The 13,323-nt window shown below is 42.6% G+C and overlaps 1 protein-coding gene across 1 annotated transcript; it reads right to left on the reverse strand.

The window, feature by feature from the left end:
• Positions 1-10,591: 10,591 nt before the first annotated feature.
• Positions 10,592-12,494, reverse strand: LOC133910669 (zinc finger protein ZAT1-like). Its single transcript, XM_062352985.1, has 2 exons — positions 12,358-12,494; positions 10,592-11,562 (listed from the first exon to the last, which is right to left on the reverse strand). The coding sequence occupies exons 1-2, from the start codon at positions 12,404-12,406 to the stop codon at positions 10,592-10,594; spliced, it is 1,020 nt and encodes a 339-aa protein (XP_062208969.1). The 5' UTR covers positions 12,407-12,494.
• Positions 12,495-13,323: the final 829 nt, after the last annotated feature.

Genomic DNA, 13,323 nt, shown 5'->3' on the forward strand with positions numbered 1-13,323 from the left:
GGCTTTGAGTTTCCTTCACGACGCTCATCGGCAATGAGGCTCCGATGACCAATTCGCCTCAAGTGGCTGGGCAAAAGACACGGAATGATGAGTAGGGGCTCTGGGGCTCGATATTTATACCCAGGAGGTCACAAGGTTGCGTAATCAATTCGGTTTATGGTTGGGAGGAGTCCGGCCGCCATGCAAGCAATATCAAACTCTATTCGAGTTTCAACGAGGCTTTCTTGGAGTTAAACCAAGCAAAAGGTTTCTGGGATGCCTTAGAACTCTTTTGAACATCTTCTAGAGGTTCTCTTCCATGAAGTTCTCTCGGATTGTATGGATTTAGGCTCATCTCCACGCGAAATGCAGCTCTAACTCGATGGTCTTCTTTCAGTCTTCTCCATTGTTGTGGATGTGTCGGACGGGTACATAGAGAGCAGATAGGAGAAGAGAGTGAGGGAAAAGAAGGAGAGGTGAGCTGGGCCGGATGGCTAACGGGCCAAGAGAGGGAGAGGGAAAAGAGAGATGGCCAGCCCAGAGAAGTTTTATTCTTTTTCTTGTTCTTCTTCTTTTCCATTTTTGTTTCTTCTCTTAAGCATTCTCCTATGTATATATATGTAGCACATATGCTTAATAACTATATACACATATGTATAAAGCACACACATAGAAATCAAGCAATTAACAACCAAATATTTATTTATACTTATATATATACACCTCTACATATATACTCATATTCTCATATTTGTATATATGTACACATGTATACATACATATATATATATCTAGGTTCGTTTAATTATGAAATTTTTAGGGTTTTTTTATAAATAGCTTTTTTTATTTCTCTTGGGTTTAGTATTTGGTATGTTACAAAAAGCCACATTAGGGTTTGGTTCTAGATCAGGTTAGTTTAATGCGTGGGGTTATCATTGAAGCACTTACTTGAAGTTGTAGGCTTCAAGTATATGATTCTTATTGTTGTTGTTGGAGCATAGTATTTGTTACGTACTCCTCGACCTCGTATGACTACTTCTCGTGGTAAGCCTGGCAGATTGTTAGTGGGACTAGGAATTCGGTTGGCTTCTTGAGGGTTTTAGCTTCCTAGTACATGTATCTATAGACAAGAAAGGAGTTAGGGACAAAAAATTTATTGGTGCTAAGATGAGCATAGATCGAGGCTGTAGACACTTACGATGTACAACGTCTTAGAAGATTGGTGTTGAGGAGTTGGAGTTGGTAGACGTTACGCAAGCCGTCATAGTCGATAAGCAATTTACCCTCCTGGTGGAGAAATGCTTATACTTGCAAGGTGATGCAATACTGTCCCAGCTCATTGGTATCCTTCATGTACAAATCATGCAAATTCTGGTATGCGAGTGACATCTTCCTTAACTGTGTTTGAGTGCAAAGTGGCATGCCTTGCTCATATGATCTAGGAATTCACAGATGTCTGTAATCATTGTGCTCCTTGCCCTTGGTTTTCTCCTTACTAGGCGATGGCTCACTCTAGGACTTGGGCCTCAAGGAGGACGTCCTACGTTCTAGGTTCTAAGCCTTCTCAAGAGAGGTTTTGGACTTGTTATGTCTCTCCAGTGTAGTCCTCGCACTAGTTGTCACTAAGTCTGACTTCTGATGAGTAGCTTTGTCAGACTTATGAGGACTAGATTTGTTAGGCTTCTATTGACTAGCTTTCTTAGACTCTTGATGACTAGCTTTGTCCGACTTCTGATGTTGAGGTGATGGTAGCAGAGATGATGGGCTCGGATGAGAAGGTGGTGATAGAAGTGATCGGTTACCGTTGGAGGGACCAAGACGATACAATGCTTGGGCCACATAATAAAATTGTTGATGGCATCCCCCTAAAGTTATGATCACATCTTCTATGGGTATGTCTAGTTTAATCCGAATGAAGCTGGGAAGTACCAAGTCAACCAAGACCTTTGCAAAGCCTAGGGTATCATGATGGTATCAAATGTCATCCCTTCCTCTGTTGGATAAGCCTACCCTGTGGCAGCCTTGACTAAAATATTCAAAGACGGCATGGAGCTTGCACATTGTAGCCTCCTTGATATCATCGATAGGATATTCATCATCATCTACTTCAAAAAAGGGGTGGACGCGATGCTACTCTAAATGGTAGTGGGGTTAATTTGTCCAAATATGCTGGCTTGAGATGCCAATGGTACAATAATGGCTTGAGATTGACTGATTGCTTGTATTCGTTATTCTACTCGATCTTCTAGTATGGCCATGAACTTAGATTCTAGCCGTTCACTTATTTGTGCTTTGAGCTTATTAGAAATTTGTTGTTCAAGGTTGGCTTTGGATCTCGCCTGACTTTTGTACGTGTCAAGGTGTGTGGGAAGCCGGCATGCCATGGAACCCTAGAAGCAAGGCCTCGAGTGTGACCTGGGTGCTCCTTGTTTCCTAGGACCACATGCTGGTAGTGGCAGTGGACACCAGGAGAAGACTCGAATGAACAAAGTGTAGTTCCATGATCTGGCCAGAGACTCTATAATAATTGATTTGAGCCATCTTAAACATGAGCCCCTGGATGTTCTGTGGGTGGATATCGAGGTGACGCTTGGTTGGTATGGGGCCTCATTATGTACACTCTGCCATTGGTCATGGTTGGAGGCTGAGCATATCTTGTGGGTAAAGTGTACAACCTCTAAAGTGTGTAAACCTATCCGAGTAGTCGTGCCCATGGTCATGGATGCATGAAGCTTCGGCCACACAATGATTAGTCTCAAGTGAGTTTTCCTTATGCGTGAGTGGGCAGTATGCCCATGTTTTGGAAAGTGTTGACTAAGTGCCGTGAGTTGGATAGGACAGGGTGTCCACCAACTATAAAATTTGGGAACTGATGGGATGGGATCGTATCTCCCACGTAGCCAATAACAGTTAAATTTGACATCAACCTTGGTTTATGAAAACCGTTCTAAAATCTGCCTTGCAAAACCAAACCCTTGCATAAAAACTAACTTTTTGCTAAAATTAAGCCCTATAGTGTTATCCTTGGATAATTCCCATAAGCATCTATCAAACCCCTGAAAATAGTGTTAGGGCCTACTGAGTACCTCAAGTACTCACTCTTGCTTGTTGATTCAGATGAAGAGCTAGAGTATGACTTCGGTAATGATAGTAAAGAATAATAAGTGAAGACTAGGGTTACGTCCACACCCAAGTTGTCTGTAGGCATTATGCTACCTTTAGTCCCATTGCCATTCTTCTCTCCTTAAAGCATGTCGGCCATGGTTTGTATTGAACTTTGTGATGTTTGACTTATGAAGACTATTTATGGTATTGTAATACAATCGATGTATGGTTGTGGTGTCATTCTGTTGTAAATATGCGTATTAGCTACTAATCTAGGGAATGATACAAGATGCACAATGGAACACAAAATGGGGGTCCGATAAGTGCAGATGGCCAAAAAGGCACAAAGCAGACGGTTGCCCTACCATCTGTAAGAAAATGTCGATAATAAACAAGAACTTAGCCGATGGTTGAATAATCGTCTGCTATAACATGTTGTTACAGATGAGTACGTCCAAAAAGCCATATGCCTTCAGGACAAGATTACAGACAATTTTAGTGGGCAACTAACAACAGCTAGTTGCTTATTGCAGACAGTTTCTTAAAGGAACCGACAACAACTTGTACCAGATTACAGACTATTATCGTTAGGAACCAACAACAGTTGGTGCCATATCGAGATAGTTCTATTCCTAAACCAATAACAATTTGTTCGTTATTGCAAATGATTCCCTTCAGAATTGGCAACAATTTGTACCATATACAATTGGTTGTTGTCCGGAACTGACACCAGTTGGTTATGTATTGCATATGGTGCTCATCTAGAATTGATATCAGTTTGTTCCATATATAGACACTTGTTTACCAGAACTGACATCAGTTTGTTCCATGTTGCTCCAACCTGTCACAACTGTTGTAAACTAGTTTTTGTGTTCTCCTAAGACTTTGTGGGCTCCTGTACAACACGAGTCTTCAAGAAGTTCAGAAGAGGTCGAAGTCTTTAGAAGCAATAGATTCTGTTCATGAAAAGACGGATTCTAATGGCGAGGCTCGTATCCTCGCTAAGTGGGCGTATTCTCAGCCTGCAGGATGTCATGTTTTGCTCTTTAGGTACCCACGTGTGTCATGCACATATGTTTATCAATCTAAACTATAAAAGCATAAGTTGGAACAATCATACGTCCATTCTAAAGTATTCATAGAATAACCAGCACCTTTAAATCTGTCATCAATAAACAAATCCAACAACCGAGATTCGTTTGATGGTGTTTTATTAAATCCAATAGCCAAGAATGAGTTGTCATCAATCGCTGGAAATCCTATATCCACTCCAATAAGTGTCCACGAAACTACCTGAATCCTCAACCATCTCCTCATGCGGTTGAAAAATAATTAATTTATAATAATTTTCTTCCCATAATAACGGCTGCACATTTCCTTCCAAAAAAGACTCTGCAATCAATGTCTGAGATTGTGTTGTTCCTCCACCCATGAATTATGTGATGTGATTAATCTCCTTTCAAACAATGCCGATTCCTTTATAGTCTCTCCACCAAGGAATCACGGGTTATAACTAGTCTCTTTCTGAGCAACGCTGACTCCAGTGATCCTCCTTCATAGCATCCATGTCCGTTCCTCTTCTCCTCGACATCTACTCCTCCTCCCTACCCTATGCATTTTGAGGAATGGTGACGTGCTAAAAGGGAGATGAATTAGATACTTAGAAACTAATAGCTCTAAAAACTTCACAAGATAAACATATCTCAATTTCTATCTAAATATGCTCTAGGTTTATCTAGTGTGTCTACTCTACCGCTCAAGAGGATTGCAACCTACTCTAGCAAGGTAAATTACAAGTATGTAACATGTAAATAAGGTAGAGAGACAAACTCGGTACAAGATATTTTTATCCCGTGGTATTGGTGGCACACAAGCCACCCCTATTCTATGTTGGTCCACAAAGGATATGCTTATTCGTTAAGTCTCTTCCAATCACGACTCTTGAGCTACCAAGTCACCAAGACAAGGCCTTAAGCATGATGAGCCACCAAGCTACCAAGGCGAGATCTCACCACTAACCTCTCTTCCGATCACTTGTGTGCCATCTTCACTTCAGAGCTTTAGTCACAAAGATAAGGGCCTCCGTGTCCTTGTACAATCTTCTTGTTGCCATTCCACACCAAGTCAAAGGGTCAACAAGTTATCAGCGAGTCACCAAGACTCTAAGGCGCCGATATACCTCTCGGTACATGGTTGGATCACTCTTTGATCCACTCTCTAGGTTGCAGCACCAAGCAATACTTCTCTCTAGGCTTATAAGCACTAATCACTCTCTAATTATGTGCTTAATTGCCTTGGATGGACACTGTAAGCACTTTAGTTGCTTGGATATCTTCCCAATTGTATATGGGATTCTCTGGACTCCATCAGCTTCAAATGGCCGAGTGGGTGGGTATTTATAGCCTCAAACTCGCCAACTAGCCGTTGCTCCAACAGCTCAACTTTATTGTGATCACCGGATGATCCGGTGACAACAGTAGTATAAGCACTGGAACATCCGATGTGTACAATCTCAGAAACTAGCCATTAGAACCCACTCAGAATCACTTCTAAACATCGAATTATCCAATGTATACTTTATCTCTATCATCGGACTATCCGATGTGTATACTAGAGCCTGACCGAGCCAACTTCTGCATTGCTCAACTATCTAATGTATTGATCTTCTTATCACTGGACCTTCCGGTGTGTGTAGCTTTATTTTCTCTGAGTTTTGGAAAATACTCCAGTGTGCACTGCCTTTTCATCACCAGACCTTCCGGTGTATTGATCTTCAGTCTTCAACAGTTGCAGAGCTTCTGTTAAATGCTCTAGTGTGTAGATCACACAATCACCGGACTATCCTGTGAAGTCATTTCTTTCCTTCTCTAAGTGAAAACACTCCGGTGTGTGCAAACTCCTGAGCACGGACCTTCTAGTGAGAACAAATTGATTTCATCTCAGTTTTCCACCATTTTGGAAAATACTCTGGTGTATATACCTTTGGTATCACCGGACTATCCGGTGTAGTCATTTTTCATGAGGCTTCTTCAATTCAATCAAACTTTATCCTGGTTTCAGTGGCTTTTTTATGTATTGCATATATGAGACCTACTAACATATATTGTTGACAAACATGTTAGTCTCATTGACTATATTGTCATTAATCACCAAAATTACAATCATGGCCTAATAGGACCATTTTTGCTACATGCATATGCTGCTTCTCCTAGCCGACGCGTCAACTGCTCCACCTCCCCTACCAGCATGGACATCGCTCACTGTAATTTGCTCACTATAATCCCGTCTGCATGTTTTCTTCTAAAAAGATGGTGCAAGCACCTATACATCAAATTCCAAACCATCCAATCAATTAATTCCTCAATTAACCCCTAATTGTGGTATGCTTCCCCTGCCTACTGATCAATTAATTCCTCAATTAGTGTAATTAACTTTCCTATGAAATCCCTCCTTGTGTCCAACCCAACCTTCTGAAATACCACCAATCAATCACAATCAATTTGGAAAGTCCATCCTCACTGGATTGAAATCACCATGCCCCTAATTCAACCATCTCGTCGCGACATGTCACACCTTGCCTCCTCATGTCCGCATTGCCATTAGCCTCACCCACATTGACGTGACCATCATCGCCTCACCACCCAATGAGAGGTTTCCATCGACAAGCCATGGGCCGTGTTTGAGGGAGGTTGCTGACCTTGGCTACATGACACACGCCACCATTCCCCATGCATCCGCATGCGTTGGCATCCACTCGCATCACTCTCCTCCCGTGTCTGCCTCCCACTTGCGAGCGAAGTGCCTTCGGGAGAAACGTGGCATGCTCTGCTCAGTGTGGTCGCAACTATTAGGATTGGTTCAGTGGCGCACTGCTCCTGGTCCCCGATGTTGCCCCCACTTATTTTGGACATTGGCGTGTTCCCTCATGACCTAGGGTGCAGCTATGGCATAATAGTAGCTAGGGGGCATGGTGCAACCCAGCATTAGCTGGTGGCGCTCGATCCCCCGTGTTGCACTATCGCTCATGGATGTCAGTGTGCGGCCTAACATGAGTCAGGGAGTGGCACCTAGCCTAGCTTTTCCTTAGTTCTCCTGTTGGTGCCACCTCTTCCTCCTCCTAGACACTCATAAGACCTGCCTCTCACATAATGTCGCTATCACACTCTATGAATGCAACTACGTGCTAGAGTTCATCTTTATCCCACCCCTGTCGTGTCGACCTCCTTCCTCCCCTGCTGCTGGCTCCCTGCCATTGGTATGCTCCAAGTCTGGTTCTTCCTCGACGTGATCTCCACCCCATTTTTCACTACCCAAATCATATTCATCAATCCATGTCCATCGAGTAACTGATCTCTTAGTTTTCTTTACACGATTCGATCAACTCTCTTTTCTAATCACCTTAATTTCATGATCGACTGCCTCCATATTGTTCATTTTGTTTTTTGCGGGTAGCATATGGTTCTAATTGTTTAACTCCCGTAGTCTCATTCTCTGTTGTGTCATGCAGATATTGTTAGAAGCATCCATAAGCATGGATACGTAACATGGTGGATCATTGACTGGCAAATTTTCACATCCTTGTTTGTAGGATGACTTTCCAATCTAGATTTGTCATACTATCTATTTGTTTCATGGAACTTCCCTAGCCCAACTGCAAAATCATTTCCTCTCATAAAATCATGACCTTATTCTCTACAAAATAGCTAATTAGTGTTTACCATGTTTTTAAGGTAATACGATTATCACATTTGGGACCTCCTTTGGATCCACCATGTTTTATGTATAAAGATTTCCATGTTTTCTGTTTTGGTGCTCTAGGAGGTTGGTGAGTTATAGAGGCACAGGGCGGCAGCTCTACCGGTAGTGGGTGGCGGTGTGGCGATGACACCACAGTGCCGTGAGTGGCACCTGGGCAGGGTCGGTGACGGGGGTGTCAAAATCGGAATGGTTAGCGTGGCGGAGGGCGGTGACAGCGGAAGAGCCACTGGAGATGGGTGTAAGTAGATGGGCGGGGGAGCCAGTCGTGAAGTGGCATTGGGTGAAAGAAACTAACCGTTGTTGAGAGAGAAGCAGGAGGTGGAGTACAACTCTTGGATTGTTAGATCATGATTCAACATTGGACAAACATCGATTGAAATTTGGGCCATTTATTGGTTGTAAGGCATTTTATGCCTATGCCTTTTGCTTTAATGTTATTGGGAATGCTTGAAGCATGCTACTTGTACTACTATGAATATGTTTTGGTCAGTCGTTTTATGATGTGGAAAGGAATAGTAAATTTATATTGAACATAGGAATGTTAGCGCATCATATTGTGCCATTCAAGACAAACCAAATTTTTATATACTTGCCTATTCATTACTGACTACAAATTATGTTGGAGAGGTAACATAGATATTACATGTAATTTGTAGAAATTATTGCAACATTATACATATTTACTTGCTTGACCCCATAACCAATGCACATGTCCCTGTCTTCCTTCACCACCATCCCCCAAGTCAAAGTGGATATGTACTTCGAGCTCCATTTCACAAGTGTGCTCTTTAGACGCCGTTTCCAACGTGTCATTCTTTGACAGATGCCAGCGCACCAGGATAGCTATATGGTTGTTGCCATATTCTCGGAAGGTTTGCTAGTGTTCATGATTGCGGGAGACTTATCGATGGATGGCATTGAAGAACCCAACAGACAACAATGAAGACAACAATTATTATCCAAAAGTTTACTTGGAACCAATATATGGACATCTTTTCATGGGACATGGACAGTCAAACACATGGATCCCTTGATAGTGCGGGGACCTGAGATTAATATCAGCGAAAACTCTCCTGAGCGCAGGTTCTATCTGGCCATGTCGAGTGGCGGTCAGCTTGTACTGATATGAATATATGACCACGGTAGAATACAGTGGCTGTAGAGCAACATGTGTGTGTAACATGTGCACGATTACTAGTAAGTAATAAAGTCGCAGCCTTCCTTAAAAAAAAGCAAAGCCGGAGTTCTCTGTGTGTTTTTTTTTCTCTATCTGACAGAACGATCCAAGACAGGGAAGAGTCATGGTTATTGTACAACGAAGAATTTGTAAAATCTCTAAGGACTTCGAATCTATTTGCTTTTTAGTTTACTTTTGGTGTCGAACGACTCTGGTTTTACTTTTATGACAATGACAGCGGCCATGGTATGTCGTCAGATCTATCCACAATCACTCCTCAAGTGCTTGAATCGATCTTACTGTTGCTAGATTTTTCGATTGCGCGAATCGATGTTTTTGTGTGGATAGATCATGTTCTGGGCACGTTCTATCCCTAGCTAGCCACTCGAAGAGTTAGCAATTCCATTGCCATAGCCACAGGCTCGTCTGGGATCAACTCTAGCGAAAAGTTCATCGACAGAACCTTGAAATCGTTCGTCGTTTTTCTCCAATTTCTCCCTTATGGATCACCAAGGAGGTTGGCTCGGCCTCCCCCGCTTGACGGCATGGAGATCGTTATCTTCATCACGCCCATTGCACGCAACCCCTAGGGACATTGCCCTTATAGGCAGAAACAAAAAGGAAAAAATAATATAACTGGGGAGTGAAGTGACCCAATTTTAAAATTTAAGTGTAATGAGTCGGAAAAAAGCTTCAGATGATTATCGAGACAATTGGAAAATTTCGAGGGAGTAGAATGGACTTCTTCTTTACGTTAATATCTCTTATCATGTTCGTGTATGAGAACAAAAATTTTAGGTACATGGCGGACACGGTGTGGCAGCATCTCACTCAAACTGATTTGCAAACCCAAGATCCGCGAGAGAACTGAAGGTTAATTTTAGCAACGTTGGCGGCAGTGCTCAGTATCCTACTCGGAGCCTGGCAAATCAACTGCAGAGGCATGTGTATGACATTACAAACCATTAAATTTCAGTCACCGTATCATGAAGGCATGCGCATGACATTACATGCGTAATCACCGGTTGTACAAACCAATTTATTCCGAATGGGACTCCATCCACGTATTCCCTGTGATTTACTTTCAGACCTGAGGAAATATTAGTCTGAAGGAAACAATCATTCATGCATATCATACCGTACTCATAACACCAAGAAATCAAAACACTCAATTGTATAACTGCAGAAGATACTAGATGCAGATGTAAGCATTCCAAAAGAAAGATAAGAATGAGCAATGAGCTGAAAATGTTCGGTAACCATCTAAATAACTGCAGAGTCACCGAGACAAAACAAAATGCATTGCAAGTTTGCAACAACCTGAACAAGTTAGCCTGCTATGCCCCAGGAGACAACTAAAAATAGGATCACGGCCCTCACTGTCACTGGATACAATTCAGTATTTGAGGAACAAAACGGCAGTGCTACATGTAAGAACACTGGCCAATTCTAATAACAGAGTGCTAAAAAGTAAATCTATCAAGGGCATTCATGGCATCATATCGTTCAGCTATCTATGAGTACCCAAGATGTAGTTTTTGCCACTTGACTGATACAGAAACTGTGCCAGCTTCAGACAACACCCAGCATTCGCTCACTGGGAAGGTTGCTCGCAGACCACCATGGATTCAGTTCAGACTTTGGACTCCTGCTGCTGTAGTTCCTGTCACTGAGAGCTGGAAGGTTGAGACTGAGCAACCCGTGGTCCACCTCAAGCAGATGTTGTCCTGTTTGAGCAACAGCAGAGTTGGGGGATGCTTCAACTTTTTCATGATCAGGAACTTTGTGAAACTTCTTGTGGCCCCCCAATGCTTTCCTGGATGCAAAGAACTTGCCGCAGAGCTTGCAATCGTTTGTCGCCTTTAACACGTGCGAAAGACTGCTGAACTTCATCTCCTCGTCAGAACTGGAGCTTTCTGGCTTCATCAACTCAGCATCCCCAGTTTGGCCATGACCAGAGTAATCCAGCCCATTCTCACTCTTCTGCACACGGTAGGACGAGTTGCCATCCATCCCATGATCTTCATTGCAATACTCAGAAGCTGAATACATGCCAGAATGTCCTGAAATCATCAGAAGAACACGCGCAGCATCCACCTCCTCTATCCCATATGTCAACATCACTGGGGTAGACACAACGACATTACGATCACAATATCCATTGCTCAAGGTAGTAACCTCTCTTGATGTCTCCTCCTTTGCCACCATCTTCCTCTCATGGCGAGTGTGCGCCCTCATGTGCATCGACAGCGCGTCGCAGGAGGCAAAAACCTTGAAGCACAACTGGCATTCCGTCTTGGGGACCGATCTCAGGAACTCATCGTCGCTGGAACTACACAGCAACAAGGTCCTATGTCGCCTCTTCCGGAGACCATAAATGCTGGCGCCATCACCGTCGCTACCAAGGCTCAGCGTGCTTCTTGGCTGCTTCTTGTGTTTGCGTCTGCCCCTGTGAAGCGCCATGTGGCCTCCGAGCGACCTCCCTGAAGGGAAGCTCTTGTTGCAGTGCTTGCACCAGTGCCTCCTTCCTCTCGGTGGCATGCCTGAATCATACAAAGCAAGAATTAAGGCAAGGATGGACACTACATTGATTTCTCTTTTCTAGAGTACGCAGGAACTGCATATCTTTGTGTTAAGGAGAAGAAAAGTTCAAGGACTTTTACAACGCGAGACGTATTAGACGCTCGCCGATCTCAGTTTGCATTTTGTGACTTATGCTCAAAACTAAAACAGCCAAAAGGAGCAGCCTGGAGATCAGGTCGCTGCTCGGGGGCACAGGCTGCCCAGGTCCTTGGCGCCTGCCTCGATCCACAGCCCGGCTTTGTCTTTGATTGTAGTGAAATGAAAGGAGCAAGGAAGCAACCAAGAACTGAAATGCTACTTCCTCAAAAAGAACTGAAGTGTTACACAGACATGGCTAAATCTTGATTCTTGAAAGCATTTTCCGAGAAAAATATGCTCTACATAAGTAGTCTTTTATGGACAAAAAAAGACTTCTTTTGGTGGCGGAAAACAAATTTGGGTAAACCCTTGTTTTGAAATTCACTTCGGCGTGAACTTTGTGAAATGTCTTGAAATTTTACCCAAAAGCTTGAGCTTTTTCGATCCCTTCAGAAGAAGAAGTTAGATGAAAAAGAAGAGTATATTCGATTGGATTCCTTTGGAGACAGAACAACTTAGCTACTCGGCCGAAAAACTAAGAACGCAAGAACTGGAGTAGGGCTGTATTATGCAAGAACACGGGTAGGGTTCGACTGCATTCGTATCACAAGCTTGCAACTTTACGACAAATCCGGAAAATCAATAACTCAATTAGGTGCGGTGACTAGGAAACAAACCTCCAATCGTCTCGGTTCGGGACTCTTGGCCGCTCGAGGGAGCGTTCATGGAAATCTGGAGGGATTTCTCGGAACGCCTGAGGCAGCCTCCTCCCGTTGCAGTGCGCGGCGGTACTAGGTGTTCTTGGCGAGTTTGCCGCTTTTGGGAAGGGAAGAGCTAGGCTTTTGGAATTTGGAAGGGAGGAGCCGGGGTTTTCTAGTGCGCAGCGTGAATGCGTGATTGGGGGAAGGGGCGTTGGCGTTCGATCGGACGGCTGCGAAGACGCCAAGGAGAGAGTGGGTAGCGGGCGGATGCTGCCAAAGTTCTGGCATGGCGTGCGCGCTAAGGGGTTGAATAGGATCCTGTGAATTTAGAGATTTAGCGTCCATTAGATCCTGATATAATAAACTAGTTTTATATTTAGTTGGTAAAATTAGAGTAAATAATATGAATTAGTTTTCTTTTTTGGATGAATTAGATAAGCTGAGTTGGATACGTGAACTTATCCCCTTATGTAGGTTTGAATACAAATTGAATTAAAAAAGAATATCACGTGAAATGATAAATATATATATAAATAGAGTATTACAAAATAACTCATTTTTTCACTAAATAAGTTAGGTTGAAAATATTTATAAATTAGTATATCATATGAGAAGAATATTAGTAAATTTTCTCAGATTTTTAGAATTTATTTGAGCATTAAAAATTGCTAGAACTTATAAAAGTAGGCTTTTTAAAAGAATTATAATTAAATATTGACTTAGGTTTTTTAACAAACTAATTTAAACGGATTGCTAATGAGCTCTAATTTACTCATGAAAATATTTAAAAATTTTGGATCACTTTTATACACAAAATAATATCGAGAGTTAAATAAAAAACATAAACATGAGCTATGAACAAACATGAGCGAGGGTACTAGCCTGACCGAGCGTGGATGGCTTGGTCCGACCGATATCATCAAATCAGCTTATTCAAGATAT

This window comes from Phragmites australis, chromosome 3 (assembly GCF_958298935.1).
Source record: "Phragmites australis chromosome 3, lpPhrAust1.1, whole genome shotgun sequence".
Taxonomy (NCBI): domain Eukaryota; kingdom Viridiplantae; phylum Streptophyta; class Magnoliopsida; order Poales; family Poaceae; genus Phragmites; species Phragmites australis.

Excerpts from the sequence above, each read along its gene's own strand:
- LOC133910669 (XM_062352985.1), bottom strand. The coding sequence starts at position 12,406 with ATGAACGCTCCCTCGAGCGGCCAAGAGTCCCGAACCGAGACGATTGGA. Across the intron at positions 11,563-12,357 it reads CCGAACCGAGACGATTGGAG|GCATGCCACCGAGAGGAAGG; the intron begins GTTTGTTTCCTA and ends TGTATGATTCAG.